Source organism: Geotrypetes seraphini, chromosome 3 (genome assembly GCF_902459505.1).
Source record: "Geotrypetes seraphini chromosome 3, aGeoSer1.1, whole genome shotgun sequence".
NCBI lineage: Eukaryota > Metazoa > Chordata > Amphibia > Gymnophiona > Dermophiidae > Geotrypetes > Geotrypetes seraphini.
The window spans coordinates 372,116,456-372,136,578 of NC_047086.1; the positions used below are offsets into that span (position 1 = coordinate 372,116,456).

At 48.8% G+C, this 20,123-nt stretch overlaps 1 protein-coding gene across 3 annotated transcripts in view; it reads left to right on the forward strand.

Annotated features, from left to right (window-relative positions):
* The window catches only part of TJAP1 (tight junction associated protein 1), a 98,036-nt gene that overhangs the window by 55,545 nt on the left and 22,368 nt on the right, over window positions 1–20,123 (forward strand). For all 3 annotated transcript variants that reach the window (XM_033938793.1, XM_033938791.1, XM_033938794.1), the window contains 2 exons: window positions 13,531–13,692; window positions 16,963–17,029. In XM_033938793.1, coding sequence (XP_033794684.1) covers window positions 13,531–13,692; window positions 16,963–17,029 — 229 coding nt within the window. The remainder of the gene's footprint in view (window positions 1–13,530; window positions 13,693–16,962; window positions 17,030–20,123) is intronic.

Here is a 20,123-nt window from a genome sequence, read left to right on the forward strand (position 1 = left end):
TACTATGGCATATCGGTACTAGTTACCAAACACCTACAGCAGCCTGTTCAATGATAGCATTACTGGGCTTCTCTCCGATAGCATGCTGTGTTAGCTGAAGAGTGGATGTGTTTGAGAGCTGCAAGCCATGCACCTTGCATTGAATGCATCTGATGGCTGTGTCAGTAATGTGCATCCTGTAGGCCCACTCACAATAATCTCCATGGCTCTGATAATGATAGTGTACATGTTAAAAGCTCTTCTTTCTGTCACAGCAGACATCACACACTGTGTTCCTGGTAAGAATTGCGAGCATTCTGTATCTTTCCTTTGTGTTAAGGCTTTGGTTATCTCTTTGTGATGCTGTGAATATCTTTTTAGTTCAGAGAGGTTTTTTGATCTATTGGGGTTCTTTAGTAGTTGTTGAGAGTAGTATAGTTTTTTTTGTGTCTAGGGTAGCTTGTTTGTATTCTTGTGTATTTTTTTCCAGCTGGATTTGTCACTGTCGAGCCTGGATTTGTATCATTTTCTTTCCACTTGTTGGGGAGAACAGGATAGAAAATGAATTAGAGAAAGAAGAGAGAAATCTTTATGTAGAGACATGTCTCACAGCAAAGGCTTCACCTAGGATCTTTTTAATGTATGGAAGCTTTCCAAAAGTTGTGGACAATTTACTGTCATCATTTCCTTATCGGAAGCCTTATCAGTGTTATAGGTTTGACTGTGTCTGGGACTCAGTAGGTCACTAGGTCTACCAGCTTATCTCAGGCTCCTGTGTTTATTGAGTGGAACCCAGGCCAGACTGAAGAGCTGAGCGGTTCTTATCAAACTGATAAACCCGAGAACATTTGTGGTATATCATTTGTTATAAGGGGGAAGCGGACACCTTGAGTGCCTGGTTCGTGTTAATTTTTTTCTTGAACAGTAGTAATAAGGGAGGTTTGTGGGGAGTTGGAAGATTTAAGGGCTTCAGGGAGGGAGAAAGGGGGCGGGTTGGAAAATATTTTTGTCTGAATGCTTTTTATTAATTGCAAACTGTCTAGATACTTTTTTGATAGCTGGTACTGTATATCAAAGAAATAATAATCTTGGTTGTGGGAACCATACTAATTTGGTTTTGGTTGTGTTCGCTTGAGTTTGTTTGTTATTTAATGCCCAGGAGTAGATTTATTTTTTTTTACTATGCTGTCTTGATACATTTGTGGATGCTTCATTTATGTCAGTTCCAAGTGGGATGAATAGAAATATGTCATCTGCGTAGGATAGAAGGCATTCTCCCTTGGTGAAGGGAGCTTTTAAAGAGGTTGAATAATATGGGGATAGAGGGAATCCAAGTTTCCAAATTTATTCATATCTTACTTTATCCCAGGACAAGCAGGCATGATATTCTCACATGTGGGTGACGTCATCTACGGAGCCCCAGCGCGGACAGCTTTTCAAGCAAACTTGATTGAAGTTTCAAGTTTGCACACTGCACCACGCATGTGCTAGCCTTCTTGCCCACTAGAGGGCGCATCCCCACCTCGTGGTCCTCAGTTCTAATTCATCCGCGGAGCCAGAAGCCCTGTGGATATTTTTGTGCTCTAATTGCCTTCTGTCGCCGCGGCTGTGGACGTTTTTCGACGCGGTCGCTGCGTGTAGATCTTCTTTCTTTTCTTGTTTTTAGTTTTTCCAAAAAAAAAAAAAAAAAATATATTTCTTTTTCCGTCGCTCCGGGGGCTCCCGGTAGCCACGGCCCGGGAACCTCGTTCGTTCCCGGCCACGTTGTAGGCCCATGTCCCGGCCTGTTACGGGGTTTAAAAAGTGCGGTCGTTGTGACCGATTACTTTCAATAACAGACCCTCATCGCTGCTGTTTACGGTGCTTGGGGCCCCAGCACCCGACAGACGCGTGTGACAAGTGTGCCACCTTTCAGAAGCGGGCACTCACGCGCCGTAAGGCCCGCATGGCGGATCTTTTCTCCGTCGAGTCCCCGCCTGGGAAGGCCTCGAGTTCGGCCTTGGTTTCGGCCCCGGCCCCGGCCTTGACCTCGACCTCGGCCTCGACCTCGGCTTTGGGACCCTCGGCTTCGCCTCGTCCCTCGATGCCATCTAAGCCGGTTGCTGCATCCAAGGCCTCGGGTAAGTCTCCACTTCCCTCCTCAGCTCCAGGATCATCTAAAAAGCCATCCTCGGGCTCTTCGACGGCAGGAGGGTCCACCTCCGCTCAGCCCAGGATGCCCAAGTCCATCGCCCCGAGGGAATACTCGAGACCGAGGTCGCCCTCTGAGGAGCGTCGGCAGGTGCTGCCCCAGGGGATGTCGATCCCGGTGTTTCAGGAATTGCTCCGGGCGTTGATCGCCTCGGAGCTCACCGGGGCTATTGAGCACCTGCAGCAGGCTTCGGCCTCGACTGCTTCGGCCTCGATGCCCCCGCAGTTGGCGACCTCGGCCTCGGGTACCGGGGCTTCGGCTTCCGAGGCGCCCACGGCCTCGACCTCGGCATTGCCCTCGGACTCGGCTTCGAGGGGACAGCCGGAGCGTAGCGTGCGCCCACGCGACAAGGTGCGCCGGGTGCGGCGGCTCTCGTCGTCGTCCTCGGAGTCCTCGTGAGGTTCATCACCTTCGGGCAAGCCTCGGGCGAGGCACCGTGCGAGGAAGGCCAAGCGGTCTCGGGCCTCGCCTCGGCGGCGCGGTCGCTCGTCGCCTACCGGGGTCGATACCTTGAGGGTACGGGACCTGCGGGTCGATAATCCCAACTTGTTCAGGTCTCCTGCCAGGGAGAGTTCCCGAGCGTCCTCGCCGGGGCCGAAGGGACGGGCTTCGGTGCCCCGGACCCCGGGGGGATCCCCCAAGGGTTCCTTTCGACAACCTCGGTCTCCAACCCCCTCGAGGTCACAGGACTGTGCCTCCTTGGGATCGGGTTCGGGGAGGGAGCCGAGGTACTCTCACGAGGCCTCTCCCTTCGGCTCGGCAGGGAAGTCTCGGTCACCCTCTCCTCCTGCTAGACCTTCATCCTTCACGAGGTTTGTGCAGGATATGGCGGTGGCTTTGGGTGTGGACTTGTTGGAGGGATCCACTTACACCAAGGAGTTTTTAGAGGAGCAGGATCTTCCTGCTCCCCCTCGGGAATCCCCTCGCCTTCCCATCAACAAGGTCCTCCATCAGACCTTCCTTAGGAATCTCGAGGCTCCTTTGACGGTCGCAGTGGTGCCCTCCAAAATGGAGTCTAAATATCGCACCCTTCCCATCAAGGGGTTCGAGAAGGGGCAGCTCTCTCACAATTCCCTTCTGGTAGAGTCGGCACTTAAGAAATCGCAGCCTTCCAGGGTGTCGGCAGCGGTCCCGCCGGGTAGGGAGGGCCGGACCCTGGACAAATTCGGCCGTCGCCTTTATGCCAACTCTCTCATGGCGACGAGGGTGCTGAATTACGCCTTTTCGTACTCGTCATTCTTGCGTACGATGGTGAAGGACCTCCCTTCTTTTCGCGAGGTGATACCGGAGTCCCATAGAGACAGGTTTGCCACCTTCAGCTCTAATCTTTCCCAGCTGCGCCTCTACTTGTTCCACGCAGTTTACGACGCGTTTAAACTTGCCTCGAGGGTATCTGCCTGTGCGGTGGCCATGCGCCGGCTGGCGTGGCTTCGTACCCTCGAGATGGATTCAAATTTGCAAGAGCGCTTGGCTAACTTGCCTTGCGTCGGGGCGGAACTGTTTGACGACTCATTGGATGCGGCGACCAAGAGGCTTTCCGAACAGGAACGCTCCCTGGCCTCTTTGGTGCGTCCGAAGCCTAAACCCACTCCGCAGCGTCCCTTCCGGCAGCCCCCGAGGAGGTATCCTCAGAAGTCTACGCCGGCCTTCTCTAGACCACCACCACGGCGCCCTCCCCAGCAGGGTAGGGGTGGCCCTTCTAAACCCGCCACGCAGGGAGCGGCCAAGCCCGCGCCGTCTTTTTGACGGGGTGTGCGGTTGGGGGCGGGCCCCCTCCGCGATTTCGCTGAACCCCCTCCCCATCGGGGGTCGCCTCAGCGCATTTACCGGGGCGTGGTCTGGGATCACGTCCGACGCTTGGGTGCTCCAGACCATCTCAGAGGGCTATTCGCTCAACTTCTCCGTGCAGCCTCCGGACATGCCACCCAGAGCCTGGCCGCAGTCGCGGAGTCAGTTGTCCCTTCTCCTGATCGAGGCCAGAGCCTTGTTGAGCCTCCGCGCCGTAGAGCTGATGCCGCCGGATCAGAGGGGGCGGGGGTTTTACTCCCGCTACTTTCTGGTCCCGAACAAGACAGGGGACTTGCGCCCCATTTTGGACCTTCGGAGGCTCAACAAGTGCCTGGTCCGGGAGAAGTTCCGTATGTTATCGCTTCCGGTTTTGTATCCACTTCTGGAAGCAGGGGATTGGATGTGCTCCCTGGACTTGAAGGAAGCATACACCCATGTTCCGGTGCATCCCGCTTTCCGCAAGTTCTTGCGGTTCCAAGTGGGAGATTTGCACCTGCAGTATCGGGTTCTTCCCTTTGGTCTGGCGTCGTCCCCTCGGGTGTTCACCAAGTGTATGGTGGTGGTTGCGGCGGCCCTGCGCTCTCGGGGGCTGCAGGTCTTTCCCTACCTGGACGATTGGTTGATCAAGGCACCGTCCAGGGAGGGGGTTATCTTAGCGACCCAACAGACTATCAGTTTACTGCAAGGCCTGGGGTTCGAGGTGAACTTTCCCAAGTCTCAGTTGTGCCCAGCGCAGTCTCTCCAGTTTATTGGGGCCGTGCTGGACACGGTTCGCCTCCGCGCTTTCCTCCCCCCTCTCCGGCGGGAGGCCCTGCTTCGGTGGAGTCACCACTGTCGGAAGCAATCGGTGGTGTCAGCCCAGCACATGATGATTCTGCTGGGGCACATGGCGTCGACGGTTCACGTCACACCCTTCGCCCGCCTGCATCTGAGGCTCGCTCAGTGGACTCTGGCCTCTCAGTGGCGGCAGGATCGAGATCCAGTGTCTTCCCCGATATCAGTGACTCCTTCTTTGAGTCGATCGCTCCGTTGGTGGACCAACTCTTCCAATCTTTCCGGGGGTTTGCTGTTTCTCGTTCCACCTTACAGCAAGGTCCTGACCATGGACTCCTCAGAGTACACGTGGGGGGCTCATCTGGACGGCCTACGGACGCAGGGTCTGTGGTCTGCCGAGGACCGTCGGTGCCACATCAATGTGCTGGAGCTTCGAGCCATTTTTCTGTCTGCGCGAGCTTTTGTCCACCTGCTGCACGATCAGGTGGTGCTCGTGCGGACTGACAACCAAGTGGCGATGTACTATGTCAACAAACAAGGGGGTACGGGCTCTTGGCCTCTGTGCCAGGAGTCTCTTCGTCTTTGGGAATGGGCGGTCTCCCAGAACATATTCCTGCGTGCAGTTTACATTCAGGGAGAGCAGAACCGGCTGGCAGACAAACTCAGTCGGCTTCTCCAGCCGCACGAGTGGTCTCTGAACTCCCGGGTCCTGCGCGAAGTCTTCGACCGCTGGGGGACTCCTCAGGTGGATCTGTTTGCCTCCCCGGAGACTCACAAACTGCCCCTCTATTGTTCTCGGATGTACTCCCGGGACCGTCTCAAGGCAGATGCCTTCCTTCTCGACTGGGAAGGGAAGTTCCTTTATGCGTTCCCTCCTTTTCCGCTGATTTTGAGAACGCTGGTTCATCTCAGATCGACCGGAGCCTCTATGATCCTCATTGCGCCTCGTTGGCCCAGACAACACTGGTTCTCCCTGCTTCTTCAGCTAAGTGTCAGAGAACCTCTACTTCTGCCGGTCTTTCCCTCTCTGCTGTCTCAGAGTCGGGGTTCGCTGTTACATCCCAATCTTCAGTCTTTACATCTGACTGCTTGGTTTCTCTCCCCCTGACTTCGATTCCGGTGTCTCAGGCCGTGAGGGAGATTTTGGAGGCCTCGCGCAAGATCTCGACTCGGCGCTGTTATGCCCAAAAGTGGACCAGATTTACGTCCTGGTGCTCTTTGAATCATCTGGAACCAGGTTCGGTTCCTGTGTCTTCGGTTCTGGACTATTTATTGCATCTGTCTGAGTCAGGCCTGAAGACGACTTCCATTCGGGTGCATCTCAGTGCCATTGCCGCTTTCCATCGGCACCTCGAGGGTCGTTCTCTCTCTCTTCATCCTCTGGTTGCTCGTTTCATGAAGGGTTTAGTGAATGTCCATCCTCCTCTGAAACCTCCTCCGGTGGTGTGGGATCTTAATGTAGTCTTGGCTCAGCTGATGAAGCCTCCTTTTGAGCCTATCGACAAGTCTCATCTTAAGTTTCTCACTTGGAAAGTGGTCTTTTTGATTGCGCTCACGTCCGCTCGTCGGGTTAGTGAGCTGCAGGCCTTGGTGGCGGATCCTCCTTTCACGGTGTTTCATCATGATAAGGTGGTTCTTCGCACCCATCCTAAATTTTTGCCTAAGGTTGTGTCTGATTTCCACCTCAATCAGTCCATTGTCCTTCCAGTATTTTTTCCGAAGCCCCACTCGCATCCTGGTGAGGCGGCGCTTCATACGCTTGACTGTAAGAGGGCGTTGGCTTTTTATCTCCAACATTCCAAGTCTTATCGGAAGGTTCCTCAATTGTTTTTGTCCTTTGACCCTAATCGTTTAGGACACCCGGTCTCAAAGCGCACCTTGTCAAACTGGTTAGCTGCTTGTATTTCCTTTTGCTACGCTCAGGCTGATCTCCCGCTTTCGGGTCGAGTCACGGGGCATAAGGTCCGAGCGATGGCAGCTTCTGTTGCTTTCCTCCGGTCTACTCCTGTGGAGGACATTTGTAAAGCTGCCACTTGGTCTTCGGTTCATACGTTCACCTCCCATTACTGTCTGGACACTTTGTCCAGAAGCGACGGCCGGTTTGGCCAGTCGGTGTTACGTAATCTGTTTTCCTAAATTGCCATCCTCCCTCCTGCCCGTTTTTGGTTGGCTTAGAGGTCACCCACATGTGAGAATATCATGCCTGCTTGTCCTGGGATAAAGCACAGTTACTTACCGTAACAGGTGTTATCCAGGGACAGCAGGCATATATTCTCACAACCCGCCCTCCTCCCCGGGGATGGCTTTTATCTTGCTTGATATGGAACTGAGGACCACGAGGTGGGGATGCGCCCTCTAGTGGGCAAGAAGGCTAGCACATGCGTGGTGCAGTGTGCAAACTTGAAACTTCAATCAAGTTTGCTTGAAAAGCTGTCCGCGCTGGGGCTCCGTAGATGACGTCACCCACATGTGAGAATATATGCCTGCTGTCCCTGGATAACACCTGTTACGGTAAGTAACTGTGCTATCCCGCTCTAAGGGTATAAACTTGGGCAACTTACAATCTAAAATCAGTTGCAAAATAAAATCACACTACAACAAACGAAAGGTTAAAAGCAGAACTATAATTGTCATAGGAAAGTAGGGTAGAAGATACATTAAGTTAGAACTTCTGTGTCTCTTGCAGAAAACTCTCAAAAGCTAAATGCCACTATGTGTTAATGATAAGAATCTGAAAATAGAAATATTTTTAAAATTCAGCTTTAAACTTATCAATTGTATTCGATAGAGATCTAAAGACATAGAATTCCAAAATTGTGGACCTTTTACTGAAAAAGTAGCTGTCCTAATATATTCATGAACAATTTCTCTATGTTGGAACTATAAGGCGTTTTTTTATTTTCTGATCTAAGAGATCTAGAAGGTATATATGGGATCAAGAAATGTGTGCGATACTGGGGGTCACCTATTGTTAATACTTTGAAGGTCAATAGAAGTATTTTATTAGAAACATAGAAACATAGAAAGATGACGGCAGAAAAGGGCCACAGCCCATCAAGTCTGCCCACTCTATTGACCCACCCCATTGAGTCTGAGTGCTAGTGACCTAGTTCCTTAACTTGACCCTCGTAGGGATCCCACGTGGATGTCCCATTTATTCTTAAAATTGAGCATGCTGGTGGCCTTGATCACCTGCACCGGAAGTTTGTTCCAGTGATTTACCACCCTTTCCGTGAAGAAATACTTCCTGGTGTCACCACTAAATTTCCCCCCTCTGAGTTTGAGCGGGTGCTCCCTTGTGACCGAGGGTCCCTTGGGAAAGAATATATCGTTTTCCACCTCGACACGACCAGTGACGTACTTAAATGTCTCAATCATGTCACCCCTTTCTCTGCGCTCCTCCAGGGTATAGAGCTGCAGTTTGCCCAGTCTTTCTTCGTATGAGAGATCCTTGAGTCCTGCGACCATCCTAGTGGCCATCCGCTGGACCGATTCAGCTCGAAGCACATCTTTCCGGTAATGTGGCCTCCAGAATTGCACACAGTATTCCAGATGAGGTCTCACCATGGTTCTGTAGCATTATGGCATTATGACTTCAGGTTTGCGGCTGACGAAGCTTCTATTGATACATCCCATCATTTGCCTTGCCTTAGATGAGGCCTTCTCAACTTGTTTGGCAGCCTTCGTGTCCGCACTGATGATTACCCCCAAGTCCCGTTCCTCTGAAGTCCTAGCTAGCGTTTCTCCATTCAAGGAGTATGTTCTACATGGATTTCCGCTGCCGAGATGCATGACCTTACATTTTTTAGCGTTGAAGCCCAGCTGCCATGTCGAGGACCAGTTTTCCAACGTGATCAGATCCTGCGTCATACTGTCCTTGAGGTTGCTTTCCCTTACTATGTTACACAGTTTGGCGTCGTCGGCAAACAGTGATACTTTACCCTGAAGCCCCCGGGTCAAGTCCCTTATGAATATGTTAAAAAGGGATGGTCCCATGCTGCCAGAGGCGCAGGGGGGGTTCGGTCTTCTAGATCTTCGCGCTTATAACTTGGCATGTGGCTTACGCCAGATTCGGGATTGGTGTCTGGAGAGTTCCTCCTTTTTGACCTTCTCTGTGGACAGGGACTTCCTGTCCCCTGTCTCGGGATTGTTCTTGTTGCATGCTCCGTCGGTTCGGTTAGACTCTTTCCAGAGGGGTCATTTGGTGTGGTCATATATGAGATGTATCTGGAAACAGCTGTGCCACCGCTTGGGGGTCAATTATAGTGCAACACCAATGTTGCCCTTAGTGGGCAACGCGCAGTTCGGTCCTGGAAGTGACAGCCGAGTATTCCGGATTTGGCATGCACATGGGATCCGTAGAGTGGGAGATGTGCTCACTGAGAGGGGGATTCTTCTTTCTCCTGCTGAGTTGGCGTCCCTCTACGGTTTGGATCATGTGGATGCATTTGGTTATTTACAGCTGAGTCATTATGTTCGCAGTCTCGGAGAGCCGTCCTTGCGGTACTCGGTGGCGCAGGGTCTTGGCTTGAGTTTGGGTTTGTGGGAGGATCCGGCTCCGCGCCTGCGTTACTTTGTTACTGCGCTATTGTCACCATTGTCAACCGAGAGGGCGGACATGTTGGCTGGGGCGTGGAGCGCTGACCTGGGGTGCACTATCTTGTCCTCCTTGATTTCTCGTTGCTTTGTCTTCCTGCGTGCCCTCTCCTGCAATATGCTCCATAGGGAGCAGGAATATAAATTCCTCCACAGAGCGTTTATTTCCCCACAGAGGGCTTATCGAGCGGGCTTTGCAGCTCAGGCCTGTTGTCCCAAGTGTCCTGTGAGTCCTGCTACCCTGGGACATATGTTCTGGGACTGTCCCCGGATACGGGCTTTCTGGCTGCGAGTGTGGACCTTTTTGTCTTCTATCTCTCCTCAGTTGCCTGCATGCACCCCTTCTATAGTCCTTTTTTATGATGGAGCGGCTTTCTCTCGTTGCTCCGTTGGGCAGCGGATGTTGGTGTTTAAGGCCCTCCTTTTAGCCAAGAAGGCCATTTTGATTTCGTGGCGGGCTCCCCAAGCTCCCTCTTTTTCTAAGTGGCACTTGTCCCTATATGACTTAGCGCTTCTGGAGCGCAGGATGGTGGGGAGACAGGACGAGGGCCGGTGGGCCACATTTCAGGGTGTGTGGGAGGGGTACTGGTTGTCTCTTCCGCACAGGGAGCGGAGTATGCTGTTGAACTGCTAACCCTGTCAGCTGTGGTGACGTGGGTGGGAGTTGGGTGCTGCAGTTTTCTCTATGTAGTCTGCCTCGTCTTTCTTTCCTCTTGGTCTTGTTCCACCTTTCTTTCTTTCTTTTTGGCCTGTTTTCTTTGTGGTCAGTTTTTTCTTGTCTTCCCATCTAATCACACGGGTCTGGGTTTGGGGGGGTATCTTTGGGGGAGTGGGGGGTTGGGGGTTTAGGATGTGTGGGGGGGGTGGGGTATTCTGGTAAAACCATGTATTGGGCACTCTAGCATTTTTGCCTGGGCGCTCTCCTGTTGTATTGTTTCTGAGTTCCCTGGCTGCCTTGTTTTAGCACTTTACCGGGAGCTGCGGCCGTATGCTTCTTTTTCTTGTTCTGTACGTTGCTGAATTTGCTCAATAAAGAAATATTATAAATCAAAAAAAAAAACTTAATGGGAAACAAATGGTATTGAAATAGTAAAGGAGTAACATGACTATATTTACAGGCTCAGCAAACAAGATGAATAGCTATGTTTTGCAGTGTTCAGGGTGGATAAAAATCAGATTTTTAATGTACACTTGATGTATATGTTAAAATGAATAAAGATTTGAAAAAAAAAAAAAAAAAAAGGGATGGTCCCAGGACTGAGCCCTGCGGCACTCCGCTAGTCACCTCCGAAGTCTCAGAGAGGGTGCTGTTGATAAGATATGGAATGGGAAGCCAATGGACTGCTTTCAAAAATGGGGTAATATGGAGAGGGTGCAGAGGCGAGCAACGAAGCTAGTAAAAGGTATGGAGAACTTGAGCTACAAAGAACGACTTAGAAAACTGGCATTGTTCTCCCTTCAGAAGAGGAGACTGCGAGGGGATCTGATTGAGACTTTTAAAATACTAAAAGGAATCGATAAAATAGAGCAGGAAAAAAAGTTATTTACGATGTCAAATGTGATTAGGACAAGATGTCATGGACTGAAGCTGAGGGGGGACAAGCCCAGGACAAATGCCAGGAAGTTTTGCTTCACACAGTGAGTGGTGGACACCTGGAACGCTCTCCCAGTGGAGGTGGCTGCGGAACCCACCGTTCTAGGATTTAAGGGCAAGTTAGATGCACATCTCCTCGCAAGATGCATAGAAGGATGACTAAGGATTTGCCAGGTTACACCTGGCTGGGCCTCCGCATGGGCGGATCGCCGGATTTGATGGACCTGAGGTCTGATCTGGAGATGGCAGTTCTTATGTTCTTATTAATTGAATAGCTAGTTTTGAATATTCTAAAGTCTTTGAATGTCTTTTTGACGTACCCCACCATAAAAGAGCATTACAATAATCTAATTGTTGGATCACTAATGAATGTACCAATATATTCAAAGCTTCTAGAAAAAGTAAACAGCAAACAGATCAAATTAATCTTAATTAAACAAAAAAAAAAAAAAAAGAAGATAGTTTTACCACCTCTGAAATTTGTATTTGATATGATAAACTTTGAATCAAACATTATCCTGAGAATCTTGGTAGATGTGACCAAAGGAATTGGTTTATTATTTAGTTGAATTTTTAAAGGCAAACTAACATGAAGACTATAGATGTTGATTTGTCTGGATTAAGTTTAAGTTTGATTGGTTAACCAATCCGACATATAAATGAGCTCAAGCCCTCTTGCCCCCCCGACACGATCGGGGCAAAAGGGAGCCCAAGCCCTCTTGCCCCGCCGACTCCCCAACTCCCCGACAATATTGGGCCAGGAGGGAGCCCAAGCCCTCCTGGCTCTGGCGACCCCCCCCCCCACCCTTGCTAGTTGTTCGGGCCAGGAGGGAGCCCAAACCCTCCTGCCATCGACGCAAACCCCCTTCCCCCCAACGACCGCCCCCCCCAAGACCCTCCGACCGCCCCCCCCCCAGCCGACCCACGACCCCCCCCTGGCCGACCCCCCCCACCCCCCTTCCCCGTACCTTTGTGTAGTTGGCCGGACAGACGGGATCCAAACCCGCCTGTCCGGCAGGCAGCCAACGACGGAATGAGGCCAGATTGGCCCATCCGTCCCAAAGCTCCGCCTATAGGTGGGGCCTAAGGCGCCTGGGCCAATCAGAATAGGCCCGGGAGCCTTAGGTCCCTCCTGGGGGCGGGGCCTGAGGCACATGGGCCCAACCCGACCATGTCACGTGACAGTTCCTTTAGGTCCATTTGGTGTTTCTGAATAACAGCAAAATCATAGAGTTGTGGTGGGCACTTTTGCAATGAGAGATGACTCTTTTCCATTAGCGGTCCTTTGAAGCAACCACATTGCACGGTTGCACTTGCCTTTACACAACGAGGGGCAACGCTATCTCCTTTGGACAGATTGAAACATGTTGGGAGTTGTACATTCTCAACCAGCGCTGGGTCATGGGTTACACCATTTGAGCTGCCACTATACAGTTTTTTTGTGACTTTTTGTTTTTTTCCCCCTATTTTTACCATGGACCCCTGACGAAGGTTTGTCCGAAACACGGACCGTGTCGGGTCCCCTGATTGGTAAAGGGTTTGCATATAATTTTTTGGTCACAAATAAATTTTGCCTACGTCTTGTACAGATCTGCAGTTTTGTCTTGTTTGCTCTTGGTTGTTTTTTTACTGCAGTTTAAGTTGGAACTCTTCTTTTTGTTTTGTTGCTTAGTGATTAACTATACAACAGCATTAGATAGGGAACTAACCTCATCGGCACTCTCCCCCTCCTGCCTAATTTTAAGATGATGTATATCAAAAAACTCTCAAAAAACTGATAATGAACTTAGCTTCAATTAGGCAGGGAGTTTTTATGAGTTCTTATATCTCTCAGCTTCCGTTTTCTTTGCTTCGGTCTGTTCCTGCTGATGTAAAGCTAGCTGGCGTTTCACTGTATAACTGATCAGGGCAGTGGACTCTCGGCGAATGTATGAACACTCAAAATGCTGCTTTTTAACAAAGTTGTTCAAAGTTGTTAAATCGCAAGAGGACTGTGAAACATTGCAAAAAGACCTTGTGAGACCATAGGCCATTATTATGTTTTATGTTTGTTTTATTAAAACTTGTTATACCACTTGTTCTTACAACAGGTCCAAGCAGTTTACATAATAAAAATATTAAATACCAAAGAAAGGAACCCCATTGAAAACAGAACAGACCTAACCAAACTTGATAAAGGAACACTTACTCACTCATTCAATCATATGTACATTATTAACCCCATTCTCTTAAAACAATAAAAGAGAGAAAAAAAATGTTATCTTATTTCAAAAAAATGATGGCTTGGGGAAATCGCTGCTTATTCTTAGGATAAACAGCATAAAATCTGTTTTATTACTTGGGATCTAGTTACTCATAGGTACTTGAGACCTGGGTTGGCCACTGCTGGAGACATATAGGGCAATATTTTTTTTTTTTTTTTTTTTTAAATCATTGAGCTATATAGATCCCATTGCAGTGATTTATAATACTCTGTCTATGAGCATGTGCTTTGTAGAATGCAGTACCAGCTAGTTCAGCAGTAAGATATTAGTCCTGTGGAGGCTAGAATAACTATAAAATGGCTCCTCCCAAGTCTCATTTCCTCTTGCTTCTGTGGTCTCTTCAGGCTTCTGCAGCATCAGAACGACGAGCTACGGCAGAGGCTGGCATACACTGTCAACAAAGTGGAATCTTTGGAAAGAGAACTGGATTCTGGCCGGCACTTCTTAGAAATGGAGCTCAGCCGGAATCGAGAGGAGCTGGAGAAATTCAAGGATAAATTCAGAAGGTACAGTTGATTTCTGTCCACTATCTCGCCACTTCCTCTGGCTCCCTCAGCACTGTTCCATTTTCCTCTTGTTCTTTCAAGTCTCATAGCCTTTGTTTTTGCTGCTTCATTCTCATTTTTGGCATTTCTTTCTTTGTAAAATTGTTTCTATTGATAACTCTTCAGTAGAAGGTCCCTCTTCAGTTTCAGACTCTTCTATAGGTACAACATGGCCTTCTTTTACAATTCCATCTCTTCAACAGCTCAATACTCTTATTTCCAAAATTCACTTAACAACATCTTTGTTAGATCCGTTGTCTTCAAGCTGCTTGAAGAATCCAAGACATGGGTTACTGTCAATGGTGTTGCAACTTATCAATCTTAGACTAAAGGATGTTATAGTTTCTTCCATGTGGAAGATTTGCTAGTGTTTTACTAATTTTGAAGAGTCCATCTGCTGATAAATCTTTACAGAAATTTTTCGTTCAATTTCTAATCTTTGCATAGTTTCAAAAATTGTTGAGAAAGTAGTCTTTGACCAGCTTTCAGACTATGTAAATAAACTTTTGATTTGCACCCCTGGCAAACTGGGTTTCGAACACGTCATAATATGGAAACCACAATAGCTGCTCTAAACAACGAGCTTCATTTGACACTTGAGACTGGGAAAATAACTCTTTTGGTTCTCTTTGGACCTCTCATCAGCCTTTGACCATTCTTTAATGCTTTTGCATTCAAAGTCTATAGGAATAGATGGAACAGTTTACTTAATTTCTTACAGACATCGAGGTGTGCATCCTCTTCACGGTCACCCTCGCTGAGGCCAGACAAGGCACCGATGGTATTGGCAGAATGCCAAACGGTACCGATGCTCTCGTACTGTGAGAAGCTCAAAGCGCTTTTCCAAGTCAATGACATGTTCAATGACTTGCTCCGACACTGACTCCCATCGGTACCGGTCCAGCCCGAGCATAAGGCCACCAGGTCCTGTGGTACCGATACTGGATCTCTGGTACCAAGCCTATGTTCCACGCATAAGAACAGCGCATCTCATTGCAGATCCCTTTCTCCATCACGGTGTCAATCCAGTACTTCCAGACATCGGCATTCTTCTTCATCCTTTCGACGATCCAAGTCTGCTCAGCATCGTCATTTTCAGCTTCCTTGAAGCCTTTCAAGCTCTCCTTCCTGCTCTTCCAAGCGTACAAGGAAGTCACTTACATCATCTTCATCGGTCCCAACACACTCCTTTGCCAAAAGACTTGACTCGGACTTACAATCTGACTCAGCAGATGATGTCCCTGAGTCTACTACAGAGGCTTATGACACTACTTATGAAAAGTTTCCTCAAAAGTCTCCTCACAGAGCTAAGTCTCCAACAGAAAGACTTTCTTTCACAAAGTTCATTCGGCAGTTGGGCAAAGAGCTTCCGTTCAAGTTAGAAGTTGACTCTACTCATAGTACTGAAAATTTGGAGGCATTGGACTATGATGAGCCTCCTAAGGAACTTCTGCGACTACCATTACATGGTATTCTCAAAGAGACTCTGCATAAGAACTGGGACACCCCTCTTACCGTTACAGTAGCTCTGAGAAAATTGGACTCTTTGTACAAAATTATCTCTTCCCCTGGTTTTGACAAACCACAATTTCAGCATCAGTCCCTGTAGAGTCAAAAAAAAATCTACCCCATCCAGGGTTTATGCCTCAGTGCCCCCAGGTCGTGAAGGGCGCACTATGGACAAGTTTGGCTGTCGCCTATACCAAAACTCTATATTGGCTAACAGAGTACTAAACTACAATTTCTATATTTCCTGCTGTGTCAAATATCTGGTTAAGAAATTGTCCTCTTTTGATAGTTACATTTCTTTACAACACTTACAGAATTTTCATCACATCTCTCGCACCCTTGCTCTGGCTAGAAGGTATATGCCGAGATTGTCTTCCAGGGCCTCACCTATGTCAGTTGCAATGAGATGTCTAGCATGGCTCAGAGTCTCCGATAGATTGGCCTAACATTCCATGCTTGGGTGATGAGCTATTTGAAGATTCTATTGAAAATGCTACCCAAAAGCTCACTGACCATGAGAAACATTGGGATACTTTGGTTAAATCAAAGTCTAAACCTTCAACTTCCAAACCTTTCAAGTCTTCTATCAAAGGTGTTTTTCTTCCAAACCTGCTGCTCCTACTAGACCACAGCAGGTTGAGGGAATGAAGCAAAGGTCATGGATTATTAAAACTAAGATAAGAGTCATGGATTTGATATACATTGCTCCCCTGCAAATTTGTGGTCGGTGGTTCGCGATCCCAGTTATTCGCAATATTTTCCGACCGTGAATGACCGGGCAGGAGAGGGCAGCTGGAGCGCCGGCAAGTAAAGGAAATCACTCGCTGTATGCTCCAACAGCCTCTTCCTGTACTAAAGTCGGGCCTTACCAATCAGGAGCTGCGTGTCAAAGCAGCTCCTGATTGGTGAGGCCCAACTTTAGTACAAGAAGAGGCGGTCGTAGCATACAGCGAGTGATTTCCTTCACTCACTGGCACTCTGGCTGCCCTCTCCTGCCTCTCCAGCTGCCCTCTTCTGTCTCCCCTGCCTAAAAACTGTATTCGTGGTTTTTCGAAATTCGCGGGGGTTCCTGGAACGTAACCCCTTCGAATTTTGGGGGAGTACTATACTCCCTTTTTGTTGTATAACTGAAGCAGGTTATATTTATTATATACAGGTACTTTCTTTGTCCCTAGTAGGCTCACAATCTAAGTGACTTGCCTGGAGTCATAAGGAGCTGCAATGGGAATCGAACCTAGGTCCTCAGAGTCTTAGCCTACTGCCCTAAATATTAGGTTTCTACTCTATTCCAATGAGTATTTGAGCCTAAAAAGATAATATACAAGATTCATGCTGATCCTGTAGTGGCTCCTGTAAATGAGTTGGAAGGTGCTGAGGGTTTGCCTCTGCTTGGGCTGGGGAGGAAACATTAAACCAAAATGTGCTTCTCTGTGCACTGATTTAGTGACCTCTGAGGAAGGAATCATGGCACTAATGTGCTGGTTAGCTGAGGGAGGGTGGAGGCGGTGATATGGAAATTGAGATGTTCTGGAGGGACAGGGTAGGGGAAAATATTAGGGTTTAGAGACTGGGATTTCATTTGTTCTTTTTTATGATTAAAATAAGTGTTAACTCAGCTGTTTTATAATAAATATTTGAATATAAAAATATAAAAAATGGCTATAAATATCTGAGCCTGTCTTTCTGATCGCACATCTTCTTCCTCTCTTTCTCCTGCCTTAGGTTACAGAACAGCTACACAGCATCCCAGAGAACCAACCAGGACTTGGAGGAGAAACTACACACCATAGTAAGCAAAGCAAACTGTCTTCCTCTGGTCTTCAACTTGGCTACTGGCTTGTTTCACTTATCTTCCTGCCCATTGCTTCCTGCTTCCTCTTCGATGTCTGCTCTCTCCTGTATCATACGTTGTCCATTCCTTTCCTGCTCCACTCCCCCCCCTTAGCCTGCTATCTGTTCTTTAATCATTTGTCCTGGATATCCATCTCTACCTTTTCCATCCTTGTTGGTTTTTATACATTAGGGTGAATGCTGGTAAATACCATAGTCCTCAGTAACTTAACTTGGTAGCAGTTGCTCTTTGTCCCATGGGTATACTCCCATTCCCAATCCCTCTGCAATAAACCTTTCTTCTCTATTGCACAGGAACACTCTACTCTCCATATGCTTGGATTGTCTTGGAACTCTCCCCCTCCCCAACCACCCCACTGTACTTACCTTTCCCTGTCCTGTGACTTCTCTTTATGTAGAATTACCATTATGGTGGTTCTTTTGTCTGATGTTTAAGCTGGTGCAGAAATTTGCACAGATGAGTCACATGACTGTTTTATGCTGGCATGGCAGTGAGCACACTTGTTTTCATTGATATAAAACTTTTTTGAACATATTCAGAGGTTGAATTATGCGCTTAGTGTACTTTATCTTTCATGACATTTGACCAGACTGCTATTGCAGACAGTTTAGGCTTGAGAGTTCTTTTTTGGCTTTCCTTTTCACTACCTTAAGGATTTTTCTTCTAGGCATTTGATGTTTTTCTTTTTTTACCCCCTGTTGGTCTTGGATGATATTTAATTTTGGTTTGGGGGGTTCTTTTTGCTTTTTAAGCTATCTCCCACCATCTTGTTACTTACAATTTCCTCTTTGTGGAACTGTATTTCATGTTACATAATTCTAATAGCACGATAGAAAAATGTTGATCAGTCCCCAGCAGCCCAATTGGTTGTTTTCTATCTCGGTATATCTTAGGCTTTGAAAAATGTCATCTTTCACCTGTTGATTAGTATTAAAATCATTACCAAGAAGTGATCCACCAGTTTGCTCAAGAGCCAAAGAAGACAGAGTTCAAATCTCATTTCTTTCATCCTACTTGATTAGTCTGAACCCATTTGGAAAAACCTTGGTGTTCTCTAGAGCAGTGTTCTTCAACCTTTTTACACCTGTGGACCGGCGGAAATAAAATAATTATTTTGTGGACCAGCAAACTACTAAGACTGAAATAAAAAAAACACCCGGCCTGTCTCTGTGAACTCTGTCCCTGTCTCCATCCTGTGTACAGGGAGTGGGGAAAGAGAGACAGAGAGAGAGAGAGATCCATGGTGCATCTCTCCCACTCCTACTGCCATATCCAACATTCTTCCCTCTCTCATCCCCTGGATCATGTGCAGCATTTTTCACTATTGCCCACCAGTCCCATGTCCAACATTTCTCCTTCTATCACCCCTCTCCAGCACCATGCCACGCCTTTCCCTCTATCACTATGTCCAACATTCCTCCCCTTCAATCTGCCATATCCAACATTATCCCAGGACAAGCAGGCAGGTATTCTCACTAGTGGGTGATGTCATCCGACAGAGCCCCGATACGGACATCTTGCAAGCATGTCTTGCTTGAAGAAACTCAGAAGTTTCGAGATGCCCGCACCGCGCATGCGCCAGTGCCTTCCCGCCCGATGTACCGGGCGTGTCTCCTCAGTTCTTTTCTTTCCGCGGAGCTGAGAAGTTTCACTTCATTCTGCGCTGACTGAATTTCAGTAAATTTGCCTTCTTTACTACCGCGTTTTGTTATTTATTTGATTTATTTCAATTTTACGTTCTATTTTCTAAAAAAAAAAAAAAAAGTTAAAATTATTTCATCCGGCGGTTCGGCCGGGCCGGCCTCGTGGCTTAGGCCGAGCGCCTTCGACCTAGCGGCGACGATTTTCCGGCCTATGTCCCGGCCAATCACCGGTTTTAAAAAGTGCAGCAAGTGCCAGCGTGCGATTTCGTTGACGGACCCGCATCGACGCTGTCTTCAGTGTCTTGGTCCAGAACATGTTCCGAAATCGTGCCGGCCTTGTTCCACGCTCACTGCGCGATCGTTCAAACGGCGCTGCTTACTTTGGGAGTCGATGTTTAAGATGGAGTCTGCCAAAGAGCCGTCTGCTTCTACTTCTACTGCGGTTTCGCCGGTTCGTTCGAAACCTGCATCGACAACTCCTGCATCTGGCATCGTGAAGCCGGCATCGTTCACTCCGACTTCTGCCTCAGTTTCAACATCGGTGCCTGTCCCCGTCTCCTCGGCTCAGGTACCGCCTTCCACTGTCCCTCCGGTGGTCATCAAAGTGCCTAAAGCTAGCAAGCAGAAGCACTTGGCCACAAAGGAGCGCGAAGACCGTGCTGGAGGACCCCCTTTCGGTGCGGATCCCTCCATATCGGCTTCGCTGCGATCCCTGCTGGAAGCTCAGTTTGTCGAGCTTATGCACTCTATGGGACCCCGGCTTATCGCCTCCATTCAGGGTGACCTCCCGGTCTCGGTCCCGGGGGGCGGTCCGCCCTCTCCCCCTCCCCCTCGTCGTACGATCTCTCTGCTCGACGAGGAGGATCGGCGGAGGGCGGAAGGTGCTTCCAGGCGGGCTTCGTTTAGTGATATGCCACCTTTGGAGCCCATCACGCCCCCTCGACAACAGAGTGCTGTGTCAGCCCCTGATAGTCGAAGTCCTGGGCATACTGCATCGCAGGAAGAGTTCTTCCGCACTCCATACCAGACCTGGGTGGCGCTGCGTGAGTCCGCATCCTTACCACCTCTGCGATCCACTGCATCGAGTCCCATCCATTCCTTGGAGGCTTCGGGGGATCGTGTGATGCACAGAAGATCTCGTTCCCCATCACGTCACCGGGAGGGGCATCGATCTCGACACTCATCTCGACACTCCTCACGTTATTCGGAGGTGTCCCCGCAAAAGAAGATCCAGCGTATGGGATACTCCTCGTCAGATTTATCCCCGCCTGAGGGACCGGAGTATGAGGAACCATCTACCTCCTATTCTCCTTGCCGCTCTCAACTCTCTCTGGATCCGGAGGCTTCCACTTCTTCTAGCCCGTCTCGCCGGCCGGCGCTGGCGGACC